A 22121-nucleotide genomic window follows, 5' to 3' on the forward strand; every position below is an offset into this window, starting at 1 on the left:
GTGTTACTGGAATTACTGGGTATGACCAAACCACTATGCACGTGTATTTAAAAATAAGAAAAAAAAAAAAAAAAAAAAAAAAAAAAGGAACAAAACACTACTGAAGACGTTGCTTCACAACAGACTGGCAATAAAAGAAATCATCATAAGGAATAAGACCCAGGGAACGCTTGATACTGAAACGATTTGAAGGAAAATCCCCAAATTCCCCTCAGCCCTCCTGAACCACCGAGTCCACCCCCGGGTGGGGGCAGACAAGCCCAGCAGCAGGCCCTTCTAGCCGCCTCCTCTCTCTGGTTAATGTCTCCTCGGCTCCTTCTGATTGGCTGCGCCGAGCTCCCCACCCACCCCCGTGCTGCTGCCGCTCTATGCCGCTGGGCGGCCGCCACTCGCTGCCCCCGGGTCCTCCAGGGCCGCCATTTCCCCGCCCCCGAGGCGCGGCGCCCCGCTGCCATTTCCCTCCCCGCCCCCGCGGCCACTCCCAGCCCTTATCGCCACGCTCGCCCTCCTGCACCTGTGCTTCCTTCTCCTCAAATGCCACCTCGGTGCTTCCACGTTGCGGTAAAGCGGCCCTTTTCTCCTTTCCTACTCGCGGTCCTGCCTCAGCCCCCCTGCTCTCCCCGGCCTCAAGCGTGCTCTGCCGCTGTTGCTTTTTGTCTTTATCCTCCTCTATTCTGCTAAGCCGTACGGGCGTGAGGCGTTTTGTGGGGTTTTCCCAAGGTGCTTCCCAAGCACCAAGGTACTTCAAAAATCGCTAGGGCTAACAAGTGCTTCCTTCTCCCCTCCCCCCCCCCCCCCCCCCGCCCCCCCCTTTAAATCAACTGTATTTCTACATATATGACTGCACTCGTGACTCAGAGGGCTTTGGGAGCTTGTTAGACGCTGCACTGAAATCAAAGTGTGCCTAACGGCAGCCGTGGGGCAGCCCAGTCGCCCACCTGCGGGGCCTGTGGTCGATAACTGAGTTTCTTCCTCCTTCCCTCAGGCTCCCGAAGGTAACTCGGTGCGTGCTGGTAGGCTGCCGGCACTGACGGGATGGGGAGAGCAGCAAACAGCACGCAGGTGCTCCCGGAAAGCAGCACGGTTTGAGTCAGAGCGGGCTGGTATCACAGGAGTAGTATACTCAAATAGATAACATTGGTATACCGCTCATTTTCTCTATTTTTCTTACATTCTGAAAAACATTTATTGTTTTCCCCCGTAAAATCCTGCAGAGACAGCTGTAGATACAAATATGAATATAATGGTGCAAAGCTGTAAGCGTTTTTTTTCCTGTGCTGCTTTATTCCTTTCAGAAGCGTCTCAGTGTGGCATTGAGCAGTAGTGCCAAAGCCTGTGAGCAGATTGGGTTGCTGTAGTTCGTAGCCTCTGGGAACATCTGTTGAGCATCTCTGATGCACAGCTAATAACCAGATCTCTCCGTTGCTCTTTCCAGTCCTTAGTGTTGAGAGCATTTCAAGGGAAAGCACGGCTTAGCCAGTGAAATCCCTGGCTGCTGAATAATACTCGTGAACACTGGCACCGCAGTACAAGAGCTTAAAGTCCTGTGGCTAAAGCTGCCTGCTGTTGTGCCTGAGATGAGGGAACAAATGTAGATAAAGTTGGTTTTGGCCCAGTCGTTTGCCTCTTGTAGTGTCATTCTCCTAGCCATGTTCTCTTTTTGACTCTGATACAGTTGTTCAGTTATTATAGTTGCCAAAACTATTATGACAGGTTAGAATTCAGTGAGAATGTAAGCATGTTGCTGTATCTTCTTTCCTTCTTCAAAGCCTAGTGTCCACCTGTCCCTAAAGAACAAAAAGTATTCTTTGGATCTGCTCATAGTCCTTTCTCCTTTCCAGGTTCCTTTCCTTCTCATATGCTGTTAATGCCAAGACAAACTTGGTTGTCTTCTTCAAATTGCAGTATACTTTAAGAGGCTAGCTGAAACAATTTTGTTGTGAATCTGCTTTTTTTCTCTAAGCTATTAAAAAAGGGCAAATCTGTACTCGTGCTGTGAAGCTATCACTTTCTGTGCGTTTCTGGGGTTATGCATGGATTTTTATTTGCTTGTCATCAAAAAATAGTAGTCTTCAGTCTTATTTCTGATCTATCAGTATAAATGTTTGGTGTTATGATTTAATGTTTGGTAAAATGGTTTTTCATTTGTTAAAAATCTTAAAAACTGCACTTCTCCTTTATGTAACGTTGATCTTGAGTAAGGTGTTGGTACTTCCCAAGCGATATCCAGGATCTCCCCTTCTGGCTCTAGGAAGATGTCTGTATCTCAGCTACTTGTGAACCGAGGCACTGTGGCAGTAGCACAAAGTAACCACGTTCAGTTTGGCTTTGTGAGTCTGTTCTGGTAGCAGCACCGTTGGAAAGGCTCTAGGGGACATCAGGGTTAAGGAGAAGGAAGTGCTGTGATTTTAGGGGAATTCTGGAGTTAAACAAACATTGCCGTTACTAAGGGCATAAGGTTTGTGGTGGGAGGTAGGACCCATTTATTATCTCAGCCTTAATCCCAGTCAGAAGACGTGCTTGTGAGCTCAAAATCTGGTCATTTCCCCACTACTTGTCATGTTGTGTCCCACCTCCACCCCCCAGTGAATTCAGATAGAAGATCTGATAGATGTTGCCTCCTTTTATATCCATAAACCTCTAGTGTCTAAAATAGCATAGCTACCACAGACCAGGTCACTAGTGCTTTCTCTGGTTTGCTTTTAAAAACACTTGGTGTAACAGCTTTTCTCTAACTGATCACTTTAATTCTAAACTTTACAAATTTGTGGCATCTATTCCTGCCTCTTTGGAGCACGCTATTCCTCCAGTTGGGGCATTGCTGGCCATGGATCCTGATGCAGCAGCGAGTAATGATCCTCAAGAGCCTCAGAAACTCAAAGGATTTATGGAGGGGGAGCCCTTCCACACCGGCAGCCCCTAATTCACCCTGACTACATGTAACTTACCCCAGCTCAGTGGGGCTCAGCCCCTTGGGCTGATCGGGGAGGGAGAACTCTATGTTCTCTACAGCTACCTGAAAGGAAGGTGTGGGGAGCTGGGGGTCAGCCTCTTTGCACAGGTAACTAGTGATAGGACTAGGGGGAATGGCCTCAAGTTGTGCCAGGGGAGGTTCAGGTTGGAAATGAGGAGACATTTCTTCTCAGAAGGAGCAGTCAGGCACTGGGACGGGTTGCCCAGGGAGGTGGTGGAGTCACCGTCCCTGGGGGTGTTCAAGGAGAGGTTGGACGTGGTGCTTAGGGACATGGGCTAGTGGGTGACATTGGTGGTAGGGGGGTGGTTGGACCAGGTGATCTTGGAGGGCTTTTCCAACCTTAATGATTCTATGACTCTAAAACAGCTTTTCCCTAACTGATCACTTTAATTCTGAACTCAACAAATTTGTGTTATCTGTTCTTCCCTCTTTGGAGCACGATCTTCCTCCAGCTAGAGCGTCACTGGCTTTGTGAATCCTGATGCAGTAGGGAATTAACAGTCCTCAAGAGCCTCAGGAATCCAAAGGATGTACAGTGGGGGAACCTTTCCACACTGGCAACGCCTAATTCACCCTGACTACATGCAATTTACCTCAGCTCAGCGGGGCTCAAGCGCATTCGGCTGATCCTTGACTGAGCACGGGGAGCCCCGGCACAGCTCCGCACTCGGGGCAGTTCCTCACGATAAAGGGAGGTTCTGAGCCCCTTGTAACCTCTGAAACTAATATATATAAGAGATTTTCCTTCCTACCAACATATAAGAAAACTTTATATATACATTATATTTATTTTATCTTTTCCTTCGCTCGCTCGCCAGGCGGCCGCCCCTTCCCCCCCCCCCCCCCCCCCCCCAGCCCCGTCAGCGTGTCCCCGCGCCGGGCGGCGCATGCCCGTGTGAGGGGCGAGCATGCGCGCGGCGGGCGGGCGGGGAGCGGGGCCGCGCCGGGCCGGGCCGAGCCGTGCTGCCATGGTGAGCGGGGCGGCCCCCCGCCTGCCCCCGGCTTCGCCCACCGCACGGAGACGCCACAGGTACGGGGGGGGGAGGCGGGGACGGGGCACGGCTCGGCCCGGCTCGGCTCCAAGCGGGAGAGCGGCGGGGCTGAGCCGGTCCTTGGGTGTGTGGGGTGTTTGTGCCGGGGGGCTGGGTGGGGGTCTGCCTATTGAGCCCCATGGGGTGCAGGTGGCTATGGGGTCGTGGGGTGGTGGAGGGGCGTAGTGTGCGTGTTACTGGGGCCTGAGAGGGGCATGGAGGAAGGTAACGTGTCCCTCAGGGCCCTATAAATGGGATATGTGTATGGGATTAAAGACATATCAACAACACGGTGCTTGCAGATTAAAGAAATGCCCATATCTACCTGCACAAGGTGGTTTAGCAAGTTTCCTATTAAAGCACTTTCAAATTCTCTTAGTTTGTTGTGTTTCCACACATGATACAAAAGGTGTGGAGAACGTGCAGTGGGGCTGAACCGATGCCAGGGCTGTCTGTAGGATGGCAGGCAACTCTGTCCAGTGTTTCCTCTGTGCTAATAAATGTTATGGCTCCAGTCACTGCAGCAAAGCAACAGTTTCACTGTATTGTTGTGCCTAAGTTTTCCAGCTTTTCCCTAAATTGCTTTAAGTGCAGTTGAGATGATCCCATAAACCACAGCTATGTAGTGTAGTAAGGACAGGACCTTCCAAACCTCCCTTTCCAGATTATTTTTTTGTTTGATGCTGTATAACCAAACTTCTTTTCCAGCATCCATCTTTTCTCCCTGCTCTAACTGCATTTTCCTTGAATCCTCTGCAGCGCACAGTATTATTTTGTTGGTCACTGGCTGATTTGGCTGCTGCTCGCAAGTGCAGGACCTGTACGTTCTCACTAAGATCTGAAGCAAACTTCTGTAGTGAGGAAATGGCAGGTGTAGATCATGATTCTTGATCTGTTAACTTCCATTTCCAGTAAAGCCTACTTAATATTTCACAGTAGCAAAGTCGGCATAACACTGGGGAGGGGCAGAACAGGGAATAATTCTTAAGTAATTTCACTAGGCCATGTTGGAGGCACAATGTGTTCTTGGGACGGGGGAGATAAATTAGCAGATTTTTCTACAAGACGATGATGAGTGTCTCATGTGTTAACCTGGTAGCTTAGCTTGCCTGCCTTAGTGTCTTTAGACAAGGTATGATAATATGACAAATTTTCCAAATCTAGTAGATGCATGGTGGTTTTCTCAGCTTCAGATTCTGGGCAAAGTGCAGCACTTCCTCAGGAGGAAGGCAGCAGTGCCAGCTTGTTAAAACATGCGGTGTGTTGGCAGGATGGCATTGTGAGTGCATTTGCGGAGTTTGGAAACAGTTTAAAACTGCTTCTTGGGCAGGCTGTTTCTCTCAGCATCGTGCTGCTTAAGGTATCAATGACTCCAAGTGGAAATGAGTTTGTGTCACGGACCAAAATGATTCTGAAGGACAGAGCTAGGATTTGATACTTAATTTGCTTTGGGGGTGTTTTTATAGGAAAAAAAATCCTGTTATGATCATAAAATTCTAAAACTGTGAAAGTAAAAATGCAAAATACCTTTTTTTTTCACTTCAGTATATGACCTGTCCACATTGGCTGCATACAGGAGCCCAGAGCAGTTAGAAATCCTCCTGAGTTTATGCAGCCAATTCTATTTTTTTTTTTTTTGCTAAGTGGATGTCTTCCATGCATTGTCAGGTCTGTTTAGCAAGCTTACTTCAGAACCAAGTTTGTTTTTTAAATTAAAATTCTGTATATCTGTATGTAAGTAGGAATTTCATTGTATATCTGTATGTAAGTAGGAATTTCATTCTGTATGTAAGTAGGAATTTCATTGAGAAGTAAATGATTCATAGTAATTAAATGCTGAGTGTACTGGTTGTGGCTGGAATGTGTGTAGCGGTGTACATGCCAATTTCAGTCGTTCTCTTGAAGCAAAAATGACCATCCTGCTGTCTGGTGTGTTTCTGGAAAGCACATTTCTTAGGTTTTAATTGCCACGTTACTGTCAGTTGGTTTTGAGATGGAGCGAAATTGTTTGTGTCTTTTAATCACAACAATTTACTCTCAATTCAGAGGGAATATATGAAGGAGGAAGTGGAGGAGTGTGCTGAAGATGAGGCGACTGAATCGGAAGAAGACGTTGAATTTGATGAAAGAACTGGATGCCTTCCCAAAGGTTCCTGAAAGCTATGTGGAGACTTCAGCAAGCGGAGGAACAGGTAGGCCTTCCTAAGATGCTGAGATGGTGCTCTGAGGGTAGAACCTTTAGTTGGATGAAGGCAGGCATCTGTGTTTGTTTGAAACTAGCCAAAATTGGTATCTTGATTTCTTTTGTGGACTGACAGAGCTGATCTCCTTCACGTAAAGACATAGTATCATCTCCTAAGAGATGTAGGTAGTGCTCATCTCGAGGGAGATTTTTGTGCAAAACTGATGAACGACTCAAATGTAAACAATCCCTATAAACACTTTGAAATGATTATGACTGGAAGTGCAGTGTGCCAAGGCAATAAAGGCAATAAAACTTCGTAAGCTGTGGAGTCCCACTAAGCCCTTCCCTTTTCTCTGCATTAAGTTCCTGTCTAAGACTGTGTCAGCACAGAGTGAAACGCAGATTGGATTCAGCGCTTATGCTTTTATAAGTAAAGAAGGAAAAAAATCCAGCTCTTATAATTCTCCATTCTCAGAGCTGTCAGAATTGAGCATTAGGGTGAAGAGCAGCTTTCTAATGCTTCTTGTCTTGAAGATGCAGTTATTTTAACAGTAAGGAAAGCCCTTTGAAGAACTAACCACTTTACTCCAGGGCATGTGCTTGTACTGTCACTTGAGCTTCTCTCAGAATGCTGTAGCTATAAGAAGTACCTTTTCTATTTGTATCCGACCAGAAATTTTTGCCTGTGGTTGGGCTGGGCTAGAGGCAGCCTGATACAGAAACAGTGACTTCATCTGTTGAACTATTGGAATAGTTTGCAGGTAGATAGGAAACTGCTAGCGGTTTGAAATAGAGAACAAAAATTGTCTTGTGTAATTATTTCAGAAACACAGTTGAATAAAAAGTACAAGAAGCAATTGCAATCTGCAGATAAGCCTTTGAAGTCATTACACGATTTATAGTGTAGAAGTAAATATCACAAGGATCTGTATTTGCTGTTTCCTGAATTGCACAGTTAATAATTAAAGGGTTCTTGAATGTAAAACAACCTCTAAGAGGTAATGAAATAACTCTTAATTAATTTTAAAAAGCCCGGTTGCAGGTGAAGCAAGTGAGGTGCTCCCTTCCCCCCCCGATAATTACAACAAAAAATAAATGGCTAATAGTCCTCTTTTCTGGTGTAGCATCATACTTCATGAGAACTTCCGTTTGTTGAAGGGTGCCTTAAGGATTTCTCAGCACCAACAGTTACAGTCACAAACATTTGTATATGGTTTATACCAATAGCCTTATGACACTATATGATTGTCCTATTCAGAATTTATAGTGGCATAGAATATAGTGTTTCCCCTTCATTCAGAATTCAAGTACCAGGTTCATTTTCTGGTGTGACAGGGATGCATAACGTTTCAGGACTCTATTCACAGCTTTTCAGCATCTTAAAACCTGTTGTATAAGAAGGACTAATCACTCTGGCTGAAGTTTGACTCTGGCTCTAGGCTAAGAGAGCCTTCAGAAAAGAAAGTCTAGTCTAAAAGACTTATTTCACCTACTCAATTCCACAAATTCCTTTGCTCAGAATTGCCCAGAAAGCTTCTGCTGCTGTGATTGTTTCCTGGTGGGTTTGGGTTGGCAGTAAGGCTCCAGCTTTCACGGTGCATGGCTGGGCTACTGGCCTCCAAGAGGAAACATGGCTGGAAGAATTAACTGATGAGTGCATCTGCTTTCGTGGTCTGTCTTGACATGAAGGTCTTTATATGTATGTTCGTTGCATAGCTTCAAGTTAAAGCTTCAACTTGAAATGTTACTGAAAGCAATTGGTGGTTTCTTTTCCAGTACTATAGTACAGTGGCTTTGCTCCCCTGCTGCCAGCCTTGGGCTGTAGACCACGGTGTAGTGAATCGAAGCCTATGAACAGCAGGCTTGTTTTTCTTAGGCTGCCATTCACACACTCCACAGAAATACTCAACACAACACAGAAAACACACTGTAAATAAGCTGTATAGATCACTACTGTGCTGTAGTAACTGAAGGTTTTCCAACTTAACAAAAGCCTTAATTTAATAAAGGGTGCATAGGGAACGCATCTGTGCATTTGCCATGTTTCTGACTGTGTGTGGTCAGGTGATCTTCCCTTTGCATTGCATGACTTTGCAGGTGTGATTTGTGGAGGTAAGTGAGGCACTTACGGTACTAAATTGCACCATTTAGTTTTTTTTCCCTAAAAATAACTTCAAAAGAGTTCTGCAATTAGCTGTTGATAGAAGGGACAGCTACATGCTGCTTATCCCCCGAGATGAACTTATTCAAAGTAATGGGGCTGGCAGTCCTGACTGTTCCTATCCACAAGTAATCTAAGGGTACCTTCTGCTTACTGGATGGTGTATGCAATGCATATTATTTCTGTTACCTGCCAGCTTCTTGGCTCTACAACTAGATAAAAAAAAATACGTTAAAAATATAAAAACATAAGTTGTAGAGAAGTGGAGGATTGAAGGGACTTCAGAGTTCACCTTTTCCTTCTTTCATACTTGAAATTTGGATTATCTTTGCCTAGTCCAACTCTGGCAGTGATTTGTCTGTGTTTTATGCTCTGGAGTATCTAAGCTGTTACTAAATCCCCCGGGGATTTCATAACCATTCCCGTATTTGACTGTACTTAATATGAAAAGTCCTTTCTTGATGCAAAAGTATGACTTTTTCTCTTCCTTTCCTATACAAAAGAAAATACTGTAGGTATGAAAACACTCATCTAAGAGCAGCTTATGGATTTATAAACCAATCAAAGATATCAGTATTGTACTGGTAATACTCAGATTGTGGAATTTTGGCCTGCTTTTGTTCCTGAATGTTTGTCACAATCTAATTTTCTTTTAATTGTTCAGTTTCTCTGATAGCATTTACAACAATAGCTTTCCTGACTGTAATGGAATTTATGGTGTATCGGGACACGTGGATGAAGTACGAATATGAAGTAGACAAGGATTTTACTAGGTAATTTTTATTCATTATAATTTTAAAATTGAAGTTGTCTGCCTTTCAGGACAGAATAGATGTGAGATATTCTTGTGACTTGCAAGCAATTTATGGTTGAAATACTAAGGGGGGGGGGTAATTTATCTTATGTTGATCGACTTGTGGCTTTTTTCCTGGAATCTGTGAAGAAGAGAAACTGAGATTACTGCAGTGAAGAAGTCAAAATAGTGTAGGTATGTTGGTGAAGGAGACCTGTGAGGATCTATTTGCTAATGATTCAGAGGACATTGTAATCTGTAGCTCCCCATCAGCTATGTAAGCCCACCAAGGCTGCATGATGCTAGTTTTTACAGGTGGTATATTGCTGTTATACTTCAGGCTGCTGGAGATGGAACTTGGAGCACGCAGAACTGGGTTATCTAGAGGTTGCTTCTGATCTTGTCTGTTGTTGTGGTCCCCAAGATCACTGAGTAGACATTTGCTGTTGATTTCATGTGCTTTGGACTGCGTTTGCCTTTTTTCCCAAGGTGATGCTAGGCACCCTTGATTCTCTGTGAAGTTAGATATTTCATCTACTGAGCACCTCTAAATGGCACACGTCTGGAATTGAAAGAACTTTAAAAGCTGTTTGACTTGAATTGTTTGCTGTGGTAACAAGCTAAATATATGTATATTAATTGGATGTCTTGTACGTCAGAAATACCAAAGAGAATAACAAATGGGAGAAATGTAAGGGAGAAGCATCAAAATCAAGTTTTTTCTCCTTAGAGAAAATCCATTCAGATAGACAGGAGTTTCACACTTAGGTCTTTCTTAAATAGGTTCCTTCCCTAGTGAAGTTATCACAGAAAGGAAGGAAAGTCCAGTGCTTACGAAACAGTTACGGGACTTGGGAGGCTTCCTGCTGCAGACTTGGCAGTTAGATCGTGCAGGTTTATCACTCAGCCTGTGGTTTTTTGACAACTTAAACCACTGTAAATTGGTATCACTGTAATTGCTCAGCTTCTGACTGTGCCTGATCCTGAGCTGAGACAATATTGAATCACTTGTGTATGTGATTTACCTGTGGTCAGCTGAGTTCCCAGAAGTAGATCCCCAGAGATGATAGAACCCTGTGACTATAGGGAGAGTTTTTATCTCAAGTTATAAACAGTCCTTAGTGCTTTAATAATTGAAACTGTATTGGTTCACCCAAATTTCAAGTGGTTTATATTTGTTGGTGTGAATTTTGTCATTTGACTCTATTTCTGTGAGTAATGTGCGAAATTTAGTAATGTTTCTCTTGATACTTGTACTCGCTGTTAATTATTACTTTTTTTGCCTTTTTTTCCAGTAAGCTAAGAATCAATATTGATATTACAGTTGCCATGAGGTGTCAGTGTAAGTATCCATCAGTGAAAGGTTAAAAGCATTGTAAGGACTCTTTAGTGTACGCTTTTGCTTGCAGTATGGCTGGATATTGTTCAAAGTACTTATTTTAACACTGGGATTTATTCTGCTCTTGGTGGCATGTAGTGTACTGATAAGACTTACTGAAAGAATTGGTATGAGATAAGAAAAAAAAGCATTTATGCTGTGTCATTCACATCTGGCAGAACTTTGGTTTATCTTTCAGAAAGAAAATGATTTGTTGTTCCAGTCTTTCTCTACCTGAAATATTCTACAAGTTCATTGTGAGACACAACTTAGCAGCAGGAATTTATCACAGTCACAAACTTTGCAAATATTAACCTGGTCTGCTGTTGAACAATACTGGAACCACTAGGTTATAACATATGAATGCCTTCCTATTTAGAGGCAGTGCTTGCAATTCTTTTAAGAACAGTTAGGTAATGAACCATTAGCTGGATGCAGTGATCTTAACTGTCCTGGACTCAGAGTATTGCTTCTGCCAGCAATACAAGCAAATCTTCAAGTCTTTTTTTGACTAGTGTAATTATATGGTACTTACGTTTGTCTCACAAATATTAATTCACAAGTCATACCTCCTCTGGAAACTTATTTTAAAAACTATTTTCTAGATAGCATCAAAAGTTTGAAAATTCTGAAATTACAAGGTTTTTTGTTTTGTTCAAGTTTGAGAAGTAAAACTATCTTATGTTTTGGCTAGTCTTGGTTTGGATTCTGTGCTTGTGAAACAAAAACAGTAACTTGCACATAACAGATCCTAGAAAGCTGGTATATGTTAGTGTATACATCTCCGAAGGTGTTACATCAGGGAGGATATATCACAAGTGTGAAGAGTTTCTTTCTGGTCACAGTGCATCAGTTCATGATACTTTGAGGTTTAATAGGTTGAACACACACACACACACCACCCCATAGTAATCTACTTCTTGATAGCTTTGCTTCTCTTTTGGTTTGGACTTTAACAAGAAATGCAGAGTTAAGTTGCCCTTCCCCTCTCCCATTCTTCTCCACAGTAACTTACACTGAAGGTTTATCACTGTACTGTGAAACGTCATCTTACCTTGAACACTTTTTTTTTTGTTCATTATCATCTATATGCCTCAATGTTTTTCTCCCTTTTTCAAACAGATGTGGGGGCTGATGTTCTGGACTTAGCAGAAACGATGGTCGCCTCTGCAGATGGCCTAATCTATGAACCAGTAAGTTCATTCTGTGATGCTGGGTTGGCTTGCTGTCTTGTATCTTTTTATTTTATTTTTTTGCCACAGTTGGGCTGTGTAGAGCCTCCCTGAGTATTGTCTGATCTTGGAGTGAGGTCTACAGTGCTCACTGCAGGAATCTGCTAGGGAAGTAGGCTAACACTGTGATTTCTGTTTGTTCATTCTGCAAATAGCAGCAGATTCAAACACAGCAGACACCCCAGGTCAGTGCTTCTTGAGCTACTGATTTCTACAGCTAGTTATTTTTACACTTTTTAACTTCTTGGGATAAATGCCAATAATATTTAATGTGGAAGGAAAACTGTCAGAGCTCTCAAACGAATTTATCTGATTGCTTTTTAACTAGAAGAATATTGTGATTCTAAGAAAGTGAAAAGGCACCTTGATATCCTTATAATACGGAATGGCAAGATTAAATTAAAAGCATCCTTTTAATTTCTGTATTGCAAACCAGAAGTGCCTATGCTCCTAAAGTGGACTTGCATAATACCGTTGAAGTAATTATACTGTATACAAGTAATTTATCATTTACAGAAAACTGGCATATTGAAGTAGGGGAGGTCTGGTAGTTTGTCTTCCAGACATCCTCAGTGAGGAGTGACCCCAGAAATAAGCTGCACCTGAACCCTTGTCTTCCAGCGATTGCTTCTCTGCTCATTTCATTGCTTTTTTCATCAGAATCGTCCATGTCAGTGGTATCACTTAGAATTAAATTGCTGCTTATTGCTTCTTCTAGCCTCTATTAGTCAAAGGCTAGAAGGGCCTGCCCTTCTAGGGACTTTTTGGTTAAGTCTAGGGACTTTTTGGGTTAGCAGAAGGGACTGCTAACCCAAGTTAGTAGAGGTTTAGGAAAAGATTCTGAAGTTACAAATGGAAGCAAGTGAATATTTTTTTTTTGAAGGGGAGGATTTAAAGTGCAAAAACCTTTTATAAACTTCAGTATGTGGTACCTAGTGGGGGCTTGTTTCTAGCCTCCCACAACTTCCCACCCTGCCAGGTCTGTCCTAGGTTTTGGGGATGGGACCAGTGCTTTCTGTGTGTTTTATTAGGTGTGTTATTTTTGTTTCAGGTAGTATTTGAACTCAGCCCACAACAAAAAGAATGGCAAAGGTAACTCTAAAGTACTGAGATGCATGCTTGTGTTATTTGTAGTGGAAGCAACCTTGAGGTATACCTGAGTCACATAACAGAGCCATGTCTTGGGTCTGACAGGTCCTGCTTGTAATTTGAGTGCAAACCTGTGAGAAAAAAAAATTACTTTGCTTTTCTCATCATTTGAGATCTCCCCTATGACAAAAATTCCCCTATTTTCAGTGAAATGCTGTCATTTCAGGCATTTTTAGTGAATTTACTATAAATATACTTAGGGTTTTGTTTAATTTTGTATAATAATGTATGCAAGATTATAGTTCTTCATAGAACTGTTCATTTGCTGTCATGAGAAGAATTACAAATGGTTTGCCAGAATAGCTCATCTTCTATTGACAGATGTGTTACTAATTTAGCTACATTATTCCAAAAGACACCTGAAAAAAAGGGTGGGGGAAATGTTTATTTTTACAGTTTTAGCCAAGGCTGTGCATACAATGCACAACGTGCTTTTATGTGAGGCTTGCAGACTGCTTCAATAGTTTACTTGGATAAGAATTCCTCCGTTGGGTTTGGACTGATTTGTGGAATTGGGTCACGCTGTTGCAAGACAAGATAAGTACACAGACTCACTCAGCTTACATTACCAAGTGAATGCTTGGTAGCACAGGTTCTAATTGGGGCTTCAGATGCGTGACACAGACAGCTTGACATCTGAATGTCAAAGCTGAGCCATAATAACAGATTGCACATTCAGGCAAAGCAAATGAGTTTGAATCTTTTGTGTATGTTAGTTGACACACAGTTTATCGCTGAAATTGGAATAGCTTGGTGATGTGTGATCATTGTGCTGATAACTGTGGGGGGAAAAAAACAGCTTATTTGAGAGTCTGTCTAGCTTTGGTATTTTAATAATGCACTGCAATTAGCAGCAAAACTGTAAGCTATATTTACTTCTATTTTTTGATTGCATAAAATCTGATTTTCAGTTTACTGACATGAAGTCTTGCTAACTTTCCTATTTATAACCTGCAATTGAAGCTGATAATTGTGAATTTATTTTCTATTTCTATATTGCATGCTTTCACACTTGTCTGTATAACCTTTAGGATGCTGCAGCTAATTCAGAGTAGGCTGCAGGAAGAACACTCTCTTCAAGATGTGATATTCAAAAGTGCTTTTAAAAGTGCTTCTACAGCATTGCCACCACGGTAAGAAGAAGTTGGGGTGTTTATCCCCCGGAACCCTTTAATTAGACTTCTTTTTTTTTGTAGGCTTATTATTTTTTCTTGAAGATAAGTTTGGAAGAAAAGAAGGCGTTAGTGCTTTTAATTGCATTTTAAAATAGTGTATTTGCTTGTTTTCGAGGGCTGTAGTTTTCTGAAAATCTCTGGGTTTTCCAACATGGAGAAGGCTTACAGGTTTCTTTGTGTGTATATATATGCAAAAATATGTACATACATATATATGTACACACATAATACAGACAGTATTGAACACTATAGTACAGCGTGGGAAGGGGAATATTATATACTACAGTGTGGGAAGGGAAGGCTTTGTTAAAAAAAAAAAGTTGAAAGCTCTTGTGACAGTGTTGTGACGCACATTTTGCTCTGTTCGTGTAGGAAGAAAACTTTCAGAATAATCTATATCTGGTAGAAATAATTGAAAAAAAAATCTCACAGAGCAGCAAGATATATGTAAGGTCTTGGGACATTTACTGTTTAGTTGTTCAAGTGTTATATGTTAGCTTTGTAGGCCAGATCTCTGAATACAAATATGAACAGAAGCTTATTGTTTTCCTCTGGCTGAGCTTTATTCATTTCTCTCCCTTCTACCATCCCTAATATAGCTCCAGGAGGATATGATAAGGAGAGGTAGATGATAATGCTTTATCTTTGTGCCAGAAAAAAGAAAATCTAACTATACTACTGTTATTTCTGTTAACAAATATTCTCAAGTACTCTTTATGTTGGTTTTGTTTAAACAGGGAAGATAATTCATTACAGTCTCCAGATGCATGCAGAATTCATGGCCATCTGTATGTCAATAAAGTGGCAGGGAATTTTCACATAACTGTGGGCAAGTATGTTCTGTTCAGTCTCTGAAAATAAAAAAGACTTCTCCATTGTGTGTAGTACCTGCATGTATATGTGTGTGTGCTTTTAAGGTTTTAAATAGTTACTTTTTTCATTAACTGTGACAAACACATGCATCGTCCATGTGGTGTATTTCCTGGAGCAGTTGAAACAAATTTCTTACAAGCTATTAAAATAAGTTTGCTAGTTCTTTCTTGCACTCAGTGTAGTGGTTATGAATTCCATTGACTTCTAGGATGAAACCTCTTGAAAATAGGCCCTCAGTAAATATATGACATGGAGTGGATTGCTTGTACCGGCTTTCCATCTCTGGGCCTGTCCAGACTTCTCAAAGCTGACATAACGTAGTAACAGAACCATAGTGAGGGAGCTAAATTCCCATTCATCTTGATTTGAAGAGAGACTTTCTGATATGCTTCTGTAATGGTATTAGCTTAGGTACATCTCATACAACTTTGTGTTTAATTTTTTTTTTGTGCTCTCCAGCTTTGCTGTCCTCACTTACCTCTCTGCCATCTCTTTCAGCAGAGACCTTAACACGCAGTCTGTACTCTGTAATTTATCCACATGTAATTCCAGCTGCTGTCTTTGTGTGGATGTTTCTCCAAGTGTGTCTTCCGTCTGGTCGTGAGCCACCTCTCTGATTTGTACCTAGATGTCCAGCTTCTTAAGCCCTTCTCAAAGCCAGTTGTTTGGCCTTTCATATGGACTGTCTGAACTTCTCTCTTCCTGTCTCCAGTTTTTAAACCCAGAATAATCTTTTGCTTTCCCTTGCTTCCTTTTGCTCATCATTGCATTCTGTTGCTGTTAAGTCTGTTCCCCTTCTGCTACTTTTTTTTGGATTGCTTTCTTCACTGGCCTGCTTCATACCTCATTGTTAGTCATTACCTGGTTAGTTGGTGTAGTCCTCATATATAAATAAATGAAAAGACATTCTCTCCCTATATAGTATTGAAATAGGGAGAGGTAATTTTTCTACATAATCCTGTTTAGGAGAACTGTGTGTGCGTGGCTTAATTGAATGAGTTTTCCATAAAACATATTTCCCTTTCTTTAGGGCAATACCACACCCTCGAGGCCATGCACACTTGGCAGCCCTTGTAAGCCATGAGTGTAAGTTCTTTATCTCCTTATGAACGAGTATTGCTTCTTTCACACTGCTGTCATCTGTTTCATATATTAACATAGCTTGTTGCTGCAGAGGTCGTCTAGCTGGGCAATTAATTGCAGAAGAGAGTGAAGAATATTCTTTTCAATGTTGTAACTCAGTAGTGATTTCACCTTCCCCCTATATGTTTAACACTATTAGTATTACCTATAGATAAGTGTTGCTTCTATATGTAAAGGTAATGCTAATAAGTTGCTTCTATAGTAATGATAAGATAATGATAACACAGAAATCTTGGATGTATTTTGTTGTAACGCAGATACCACATGAAATTCTTGCATTTCAGACCAAAATACCAATTCCCTGCAAAATTTGTTTTTCAAAAAATTAAAAGTTTTTGACCTCTGTCCCTAGACGCTTCATTTTTTAGGTTATGCGTCTGGAAACTAAATGTGTGTTGTTGCAATACTTATTGGTAGGCAAGGGTGACTTACTGTGAAAAATGAACTTGGTATTTAATTGGTTTCAATCTCCATGTCTGCCTCTGAATGGACATTAGCACAGGTGTTTAATATGATGGAACTCAGATGTTTGCAAAATCAGGCAATGTAATGACAGTTGCCTTGTGTTTCCTCTGTATGTTTAATTTATAAAATTTTAGTCTTCTTAACACTTATGTGGAACAACCTGAATTGTAGAACTTTGGTATTGGATGAACAAGAAATTTCCCATTGTGAACTTTTGACTCTCTTCAGCTTCTAGGTTGGTTCAAATACAGATATAATTTGTTTTAGAATTTCTTTTGTACAGAAACTGAATTTCTTTCTGAATATTTCAAATATGAATTGTGTTTGAGATACGGATGTAGATTTATTACAATTACAAGCACAAATCCAATGAAATGCACACTGGTGTTTTAAGTATTCTGAATATGTTTTCCAATGTGAGAATTAAGTATGTCCTTTTCTCTGAGAAAGATACAGAAGCTCATAGTTTAAAAACATTGTCTCATTCTTTTGTATTGTTTTTCAGCCTACAACTTCTCACATAGAATAGATCATTTGTCATTTGGAGAGCTTATTCCAGGAATTATCAATCCCTTGGATGGAACAGAAAAAATAGCATCAGACCGTAAGTGTTGTGTGTTCAAAAAAAAAAAAAAAAGCATCTTGTTTTGTATATTTTTCAATAATTACATATAAAACATTATCACATTTCATGATTTGTGTGGCTTACAATTAATACGCCTTATTAAATCTGGTAGTGAACGTTACACTGTTTGATTACTGACATGGCATCTTCGAAAGTTTCTTTTTAAGATTGGTATTGTTGGACCTCACTGCTTTGCTAAAGATGTTTTGCAGTTTAGACGAGGCTTGTATTGAAGTTACTGTATGCCTGCACTAGTTGCAAAGAGTTTTGCAACTGTGTGCTACAGAGGAGGGTCATAGAACCAATTGTTGTCATAACTGGGGGGGGAAACCAACTTTTGGATTAAAACACAACAATAAAACAATGACAAAAAAACACACCAAAACCTCAAAAAACAAACAAAACCCCCAAATCCACCACCAAAAAAAAGTAAAATATCTGGCATCAGGAGTCTTAGTTTATTGCTGTTTTCTCATGTATAAATAAAGTAGTAGTATAAATAAAGTAGTAACCTACTTTACAGAGATACCCGTGTCTCATCTTCTGACTTCTCCTATTCCCCATGTGAGTGATCCCCAGGACCTGCTAAAGCTGCTGTTACTTCAAAGTCAGTCCTTGGTGCGTTGGCTCTTCCAGCCAGAATGATTTTGTGTAATTGAAATAAATTGCTTCAATTTCTCAATGTTTGTTCTCTAAGGGAATTGAATGAAGACAGAGCAATCATAAATGCATAAGCCTACTGATTGCTTTAGAAGAAGTCTCTAGAAGACTCTCTAATCAAGAGAGGAAACCATAACGAGTTGAGAGGGGATTCTGGCTTTACGTGGATGATTAAATGCCTAAAATCTATTCAAACCATTGTCAAGATGAATATGCCTGTGGCAGTTTGTATCATGTAAAACGTGACTGTGAAACTCATTCTACTGCCCTGGGAAACTATGCATTGCATTTATAGATCTGAGTGGCCTGACTTTAATGAATCTTTTTGTTAAGTAGGTGATATGTAAATTTCTCGGAGTACAAAAGTGATGTAGGCTGTGCCCCGGGTAAACTTTGTTCACGGAGATTGTGCTGAAGTAGTCTTGGCAGTTCTGTGATCCCTTGAAGAACGTCCCTACAGTGAATGGTGTTAGTTAACTGTCTTAAACAGTATTTGGTTGACTTCTTGATGACTGTGTCTCACATGATCTTTTTACTCGGTACTGAATTGAACAGTGACATTTGTCTTCTTCTAGACAACCAGATGTTCCAGTATTTTATCACAGTTGTGCCAACCAAACTCCATACGTATAAAATTTCAGCAGAAACTCATCAATTTTCAGTGACAGAAAGGGTAAGTGGAAATAAGAGAGAACCATGCAGGGGGAAATCTGGCAGTGATTGGTCTTAACAAAAGCTCAAATGTGAGAACTGAGGCTTAGTTTTTGAAAACTCCTCTATTATGAACGTACACTCTAAAATATGCCAGTGCACTGAATTTATCTGTAAATTGTGTGATTCTGATGTTCAAATATAACTGCTTGCTGGTGCGTGGTAACTTCTTGCATTAGTGTTTTGCATTTCTAAATCTGGTGTCTGATGCTAGAATTAATGATAGAGTCCAGTCATTTTTACTCTGCTAGATGCTAATGGCGGTGGGGAAGTCCTGTAAGTTACAGGTCTGCAACCTTGTGTGTAGCCTTAAAAATACTTGGCCTTTGAGGTTTTTGTCTGTGTGGGAAATAAAATGAAAATTGCATGTCACGATGTCATGAACTTGATTGTGGAGTGTTAGGAATGGAAATAATGTGTATGAAACAAAACATACAGCGTTTCTGTCTCTCAGCTATCTCGTGTAGCCTTTGTTGAACCACTAACTTTAATTATTCTTCAGACTGGAGAGTTTCCAATTCTTCTGAGCTTGGAGAAACTTTTGATGCTGAATCTATAAAGGAAGTAGTTATTGCAGTGTGGTGCATGAGCAAATCATAAGATACCAATTTAAAAGACTCGTGTAAATAAGAGAAAAGGCCTTACATGTACCAGCTATGTCTCATCATTTCCAGGCTCTGAACTACATTTTGATCTTTTATTCACAAGCCAAGAAAAAAAAAATCTTTGTGAAAAAGCTTAATTAAAACCAGCAGCTAAAGCGAAGGTTATGGAGGAAGCCTTGAGTTAAAAGGAAGTTCAGAGATTAGGATGGCAGTTTTATTTAGGAGGAAGGTTGCAACACTTTCAAGTTATGAGGGAGAAAAACTTGGTAATAGAGGAGACAAAGTGGCATTATGTACTTGCTCAGCCTCTCTCAGGAGGGAGCCCTGTGCCCTGTAAAGTGTGCTTGTGTTTACCTTTGGAAAGCACCCCCCCCAGCAGATGAGCTATTAAGAAAAGACTATTAAGAGCAGTTAATCACAGGACAAATGAACACATTTATTGTGTAAGAGTAGGAATGTGTGCAGACCCAGAGAAAGGTGGTCAGCTAGCCCTGGCTAAAATGTGAATGCAGTAAGCATAAATGGTGAGCATAATAGGAAGCAGAGCAAGCATACAATGAGCAAAAAAAAAAAAAAAAAAGGCATTAAAAGCATTGATCTAATTAAAATTAGGCTTCTGAATTTTTATGATGGAATATTCAAGTTTAGGATCTTCCCTGATGCTTTCTGAGAACCAGCACTTAAATCCTCTGTGGCACGTAAATCTAGAGATGTGCTTCTAAGGACGGAGAAGGATGAAGCCTAACAAGCTGTAGATGCTGTATGCAGATTTGCATGTACCTCTTGAGAAAATTGCTGTAGCTCAGGCTGTTCAACAGCATAAATGTTTTCCTGAAGTTCTGTGATTAATCACTTTCCTGAAGTTAAGTGATTAATAGCAGTGCATAAAGTAGGAGGAGCTGGGGCACTGCATTTCAGCAGTGCACGCACTTGATTTCACAGCCTAGACCAAGGCTGTGAGCCTTATCTCTTTGCAGTACTTTTGTCCTCAGATCTATTCAGATTGTTTTCCTTGTGACTAATAAGGTGCAACTAACTTGTGTTTCTCTTCTGTCTCTCAGGAAAGAGTAATTAACCATGCAGCTGGCAGCCACGGGGTGTCAGGAATATTCATGAAATACGATATCAGTTCACTTATGGTGACAGTGACAGAAGAGCACATGCCTTTTTGGCAGTTCTTAGTACGTCTCTGTGGCATTATTGGGGGAATTTTTTCAACTACAGGTAACTGTCTGTACTCTGCCTTTTTCTTACGCCTGTTAGATCTTATTTTTTAATAGGTTACTGTATGTTATGGATAAATAACAGGGAGTCCTGAAATGTGCAGTAAAAGCTACTCCTTGTCAGTGTCCCACAGTGCTTTGTCTGGAGGGGGCTGCTGTTTCCTTCTGATGTTCTGTGTATTTTCTGTAGCTGGGTTCTTGTGCTAAATCGATGCCAAAAGTTGAGGTAACCTTTCCATCTGAAGTCACTGGGAGGATTTTCCTTATGTAACTTGTCAACGCACTGCAGGATTTGGTCTTCAGAGGAAATAAACCAAGTCAACGAGGCACAATTCCTTTTGTTAGTCACAACAGAACTTGTAAGCAAGGCGCCCGGTTATATGTTTCTAGCTTTCACTTGAAGAGGGTGTAGTGAAAGAGCTGTCTTTCAAAGTAGATGTTTCTGTCTCACAGAGTGTATTTTCACCTGTTGAAGCCAGGCAGGGGGAATTACATGTTTGGGTAGCCTTGTTTTTGTTTTTACCTATGCATTTCATAATGTTAGAATTTTGTTTCCTTCCTTGATGTTTCCACTTTTTTTTTTGATAATTATTTTCTTAGCATTTTGCATATTGCTCTATTACACTGTGTTGTTTTTAGGTATTGTAGAGTTTTGTTGTAATATTTCCATAAATACTTCGGTCTTACTTCTTGTGACAATTCAAATTTTGTTTACATTGCAGGAATTTTACATGGTTTTGGAAGATTTGTAGCAGAAGTTATTTTTTGCCGGTTCAGACTGGGCTCTTACAGATCTACATCGGTAAGAAAAACTACTTCATAGGTATTAAGTAAGTGGTACAGCTACCTGAAGATGGGTGATAAGATTTTGGAGTTGGAGCTATTATAAAATAGGACAACTTTGGGACTTGGCCCCAGGAGAATTTAAGATGCTCACAATAGCTCTCCCTTTGACATCCGTATGAGTGGAGATTCAGCAGCCTTTAAAAAAAAAAACTAACTAAGGAACTAAGGTGTTTTCTAAGAAGTTAACTTAATGAAACCAAGTTTGTTACAGATTTCTCTGATACATTCCTTCTCTCATCCATGCTATGCTACTCTTATTTTTCACATTGCTCCAAAAATCAGCTGTTTTCCCAGGCCTCAGCAGTCTCCCTCACTTACTCTTTTTTTCTGCTTGGCCTGCTGACTGAAGAAGAGGCACCGAGTGCCTCAGGTGTTCAGGGTTACTGCTGGTCAGCCTGTGGGCTAGCGGTAAGCAGTGTGGAAGAGCTGAGCAGTCTTTTACGTTGGACATTAATAGTGATGTTCCTCTAGAAACTTTGATTTTATTGATATAAAGCATTGATAAATTGAAGCAAGTTTGCCAGCTGGCAAAGTTAGGTGAGTGGGAGGAGATAAGGGAAGGTAAATAGACTTGTGTAATAAGAACTGTACAAATTTTGGAGAAGAAATGTGGTTTTGGGGTGGCAGTGGGGGATTAATGTTCTCAGACAAGCCGCTAATAACACTTGGCTTTCGTTTCACTAGGTCCCACTTCCTGATGGCCACACAAGCAACCACTTACCTCTAAGTACAGACAATAACACACATTAGAGCCTCCTGAGAGAATTTTCTTTCGTCCTGCCTGACAAAGAAGACGTCTTTTTTATAATAAAGAAAACATTGTGCAATATGCAGAGACAGTGCTGATGGGCAGCGGAAAAAAAATGAAGCCTCTACAAAAAAAAAAAGCAAG

General features: G+C 40.9%; 1 protein-coding gene across 4 annotated transcripts; it reads left to right on the forward strand.

Moving 5' to 3' along the window:
* The first annotated feature begins 414 nt into the window (after positions 1-414).
* ERGIC2 (ERGIC and golgi 2) lies at positions 415-22120 on the forward strand. Of its 4 annotated transcripts, none has more exons than XM_035320972.1 (14): positions 416-561; positions 6052-6197; positions 9016-9124; positions 10440-10486; positions 11645-11715; positions 12806-12846; positions 13935-14036; positions 14816-14911; positions 15982-16037; positions 17065-17163; positions 18420-18517; positions 20222-20384; positions 21106-21185; positions 21914-22120. In XM_035320972.1, the coding sequence occupies exons 2-14, from the start codon at positions 6092-6094 to the stop codon at positions 21977-21979; spliced, it is 1134 nt and encodes a 377-aa protein (XP_035176863.1). In that variant the 5' UTR covers positions 416-561; positions 6052-6091; the 3' UTR covers positions 21980-22120. The 4 variants fall into 4 exon arrangements, with proteins under 4 accessions (XP_035176886.1, XP_035176863.1, XP_035176873.1 ...); XM_035320982.1 differs by lacking the exon at positions 416-561 and adding an exon at positions 3861-4004; XM_035320988.1 differs by lacking the exon at positions 416-561 and adding an exon at positions 5115-5137.
* The last annotated feature ends 1 nt before the right edge of the window (position 22121 follows it).

The sequence above is a fragment of the Oxyura jamaicensis genome, chromosome 1 (assembly GCF_011077185.1).
Source record: "Oxyura jamaicensis isolate SHBP4307 breed ruddy duck chromosome 1, BPBGC_Ojam_1.0, whole genome shotgun sequence".
NCBI classification, from domain to species: Eukaryota; Metazoa; Chordata; class Aves; order Anseriformes; family Anatidae; genus Oxyura; species Oxyura jamaicensis.

Excerpts from the sequence above, each read along its gene's own strand:
- ERGIC2 (XM_035320972.1), top strand. The coding sequence starts at position 6,092 with ATGAGGCGACTGAATCGGAAGAAGACGTTGAATTTGATGAAAGAACTG. Across the intron at positions 9,125-10,439 it reads GTAGACAAGGATTTTACTAG|TAAGCTAAGAATCAATATTG; the intron begins GTAATTTTTATT and ends CTTTTTTTCCAG. Across the intron at positions 16,038-17,064 it reads AGCCCTTGTAAGCCATGAGT|CCTACAACTTCTCACATAGA; the intron begins GTAAGTTCTTTA and ends ATTGTTTTTCAG.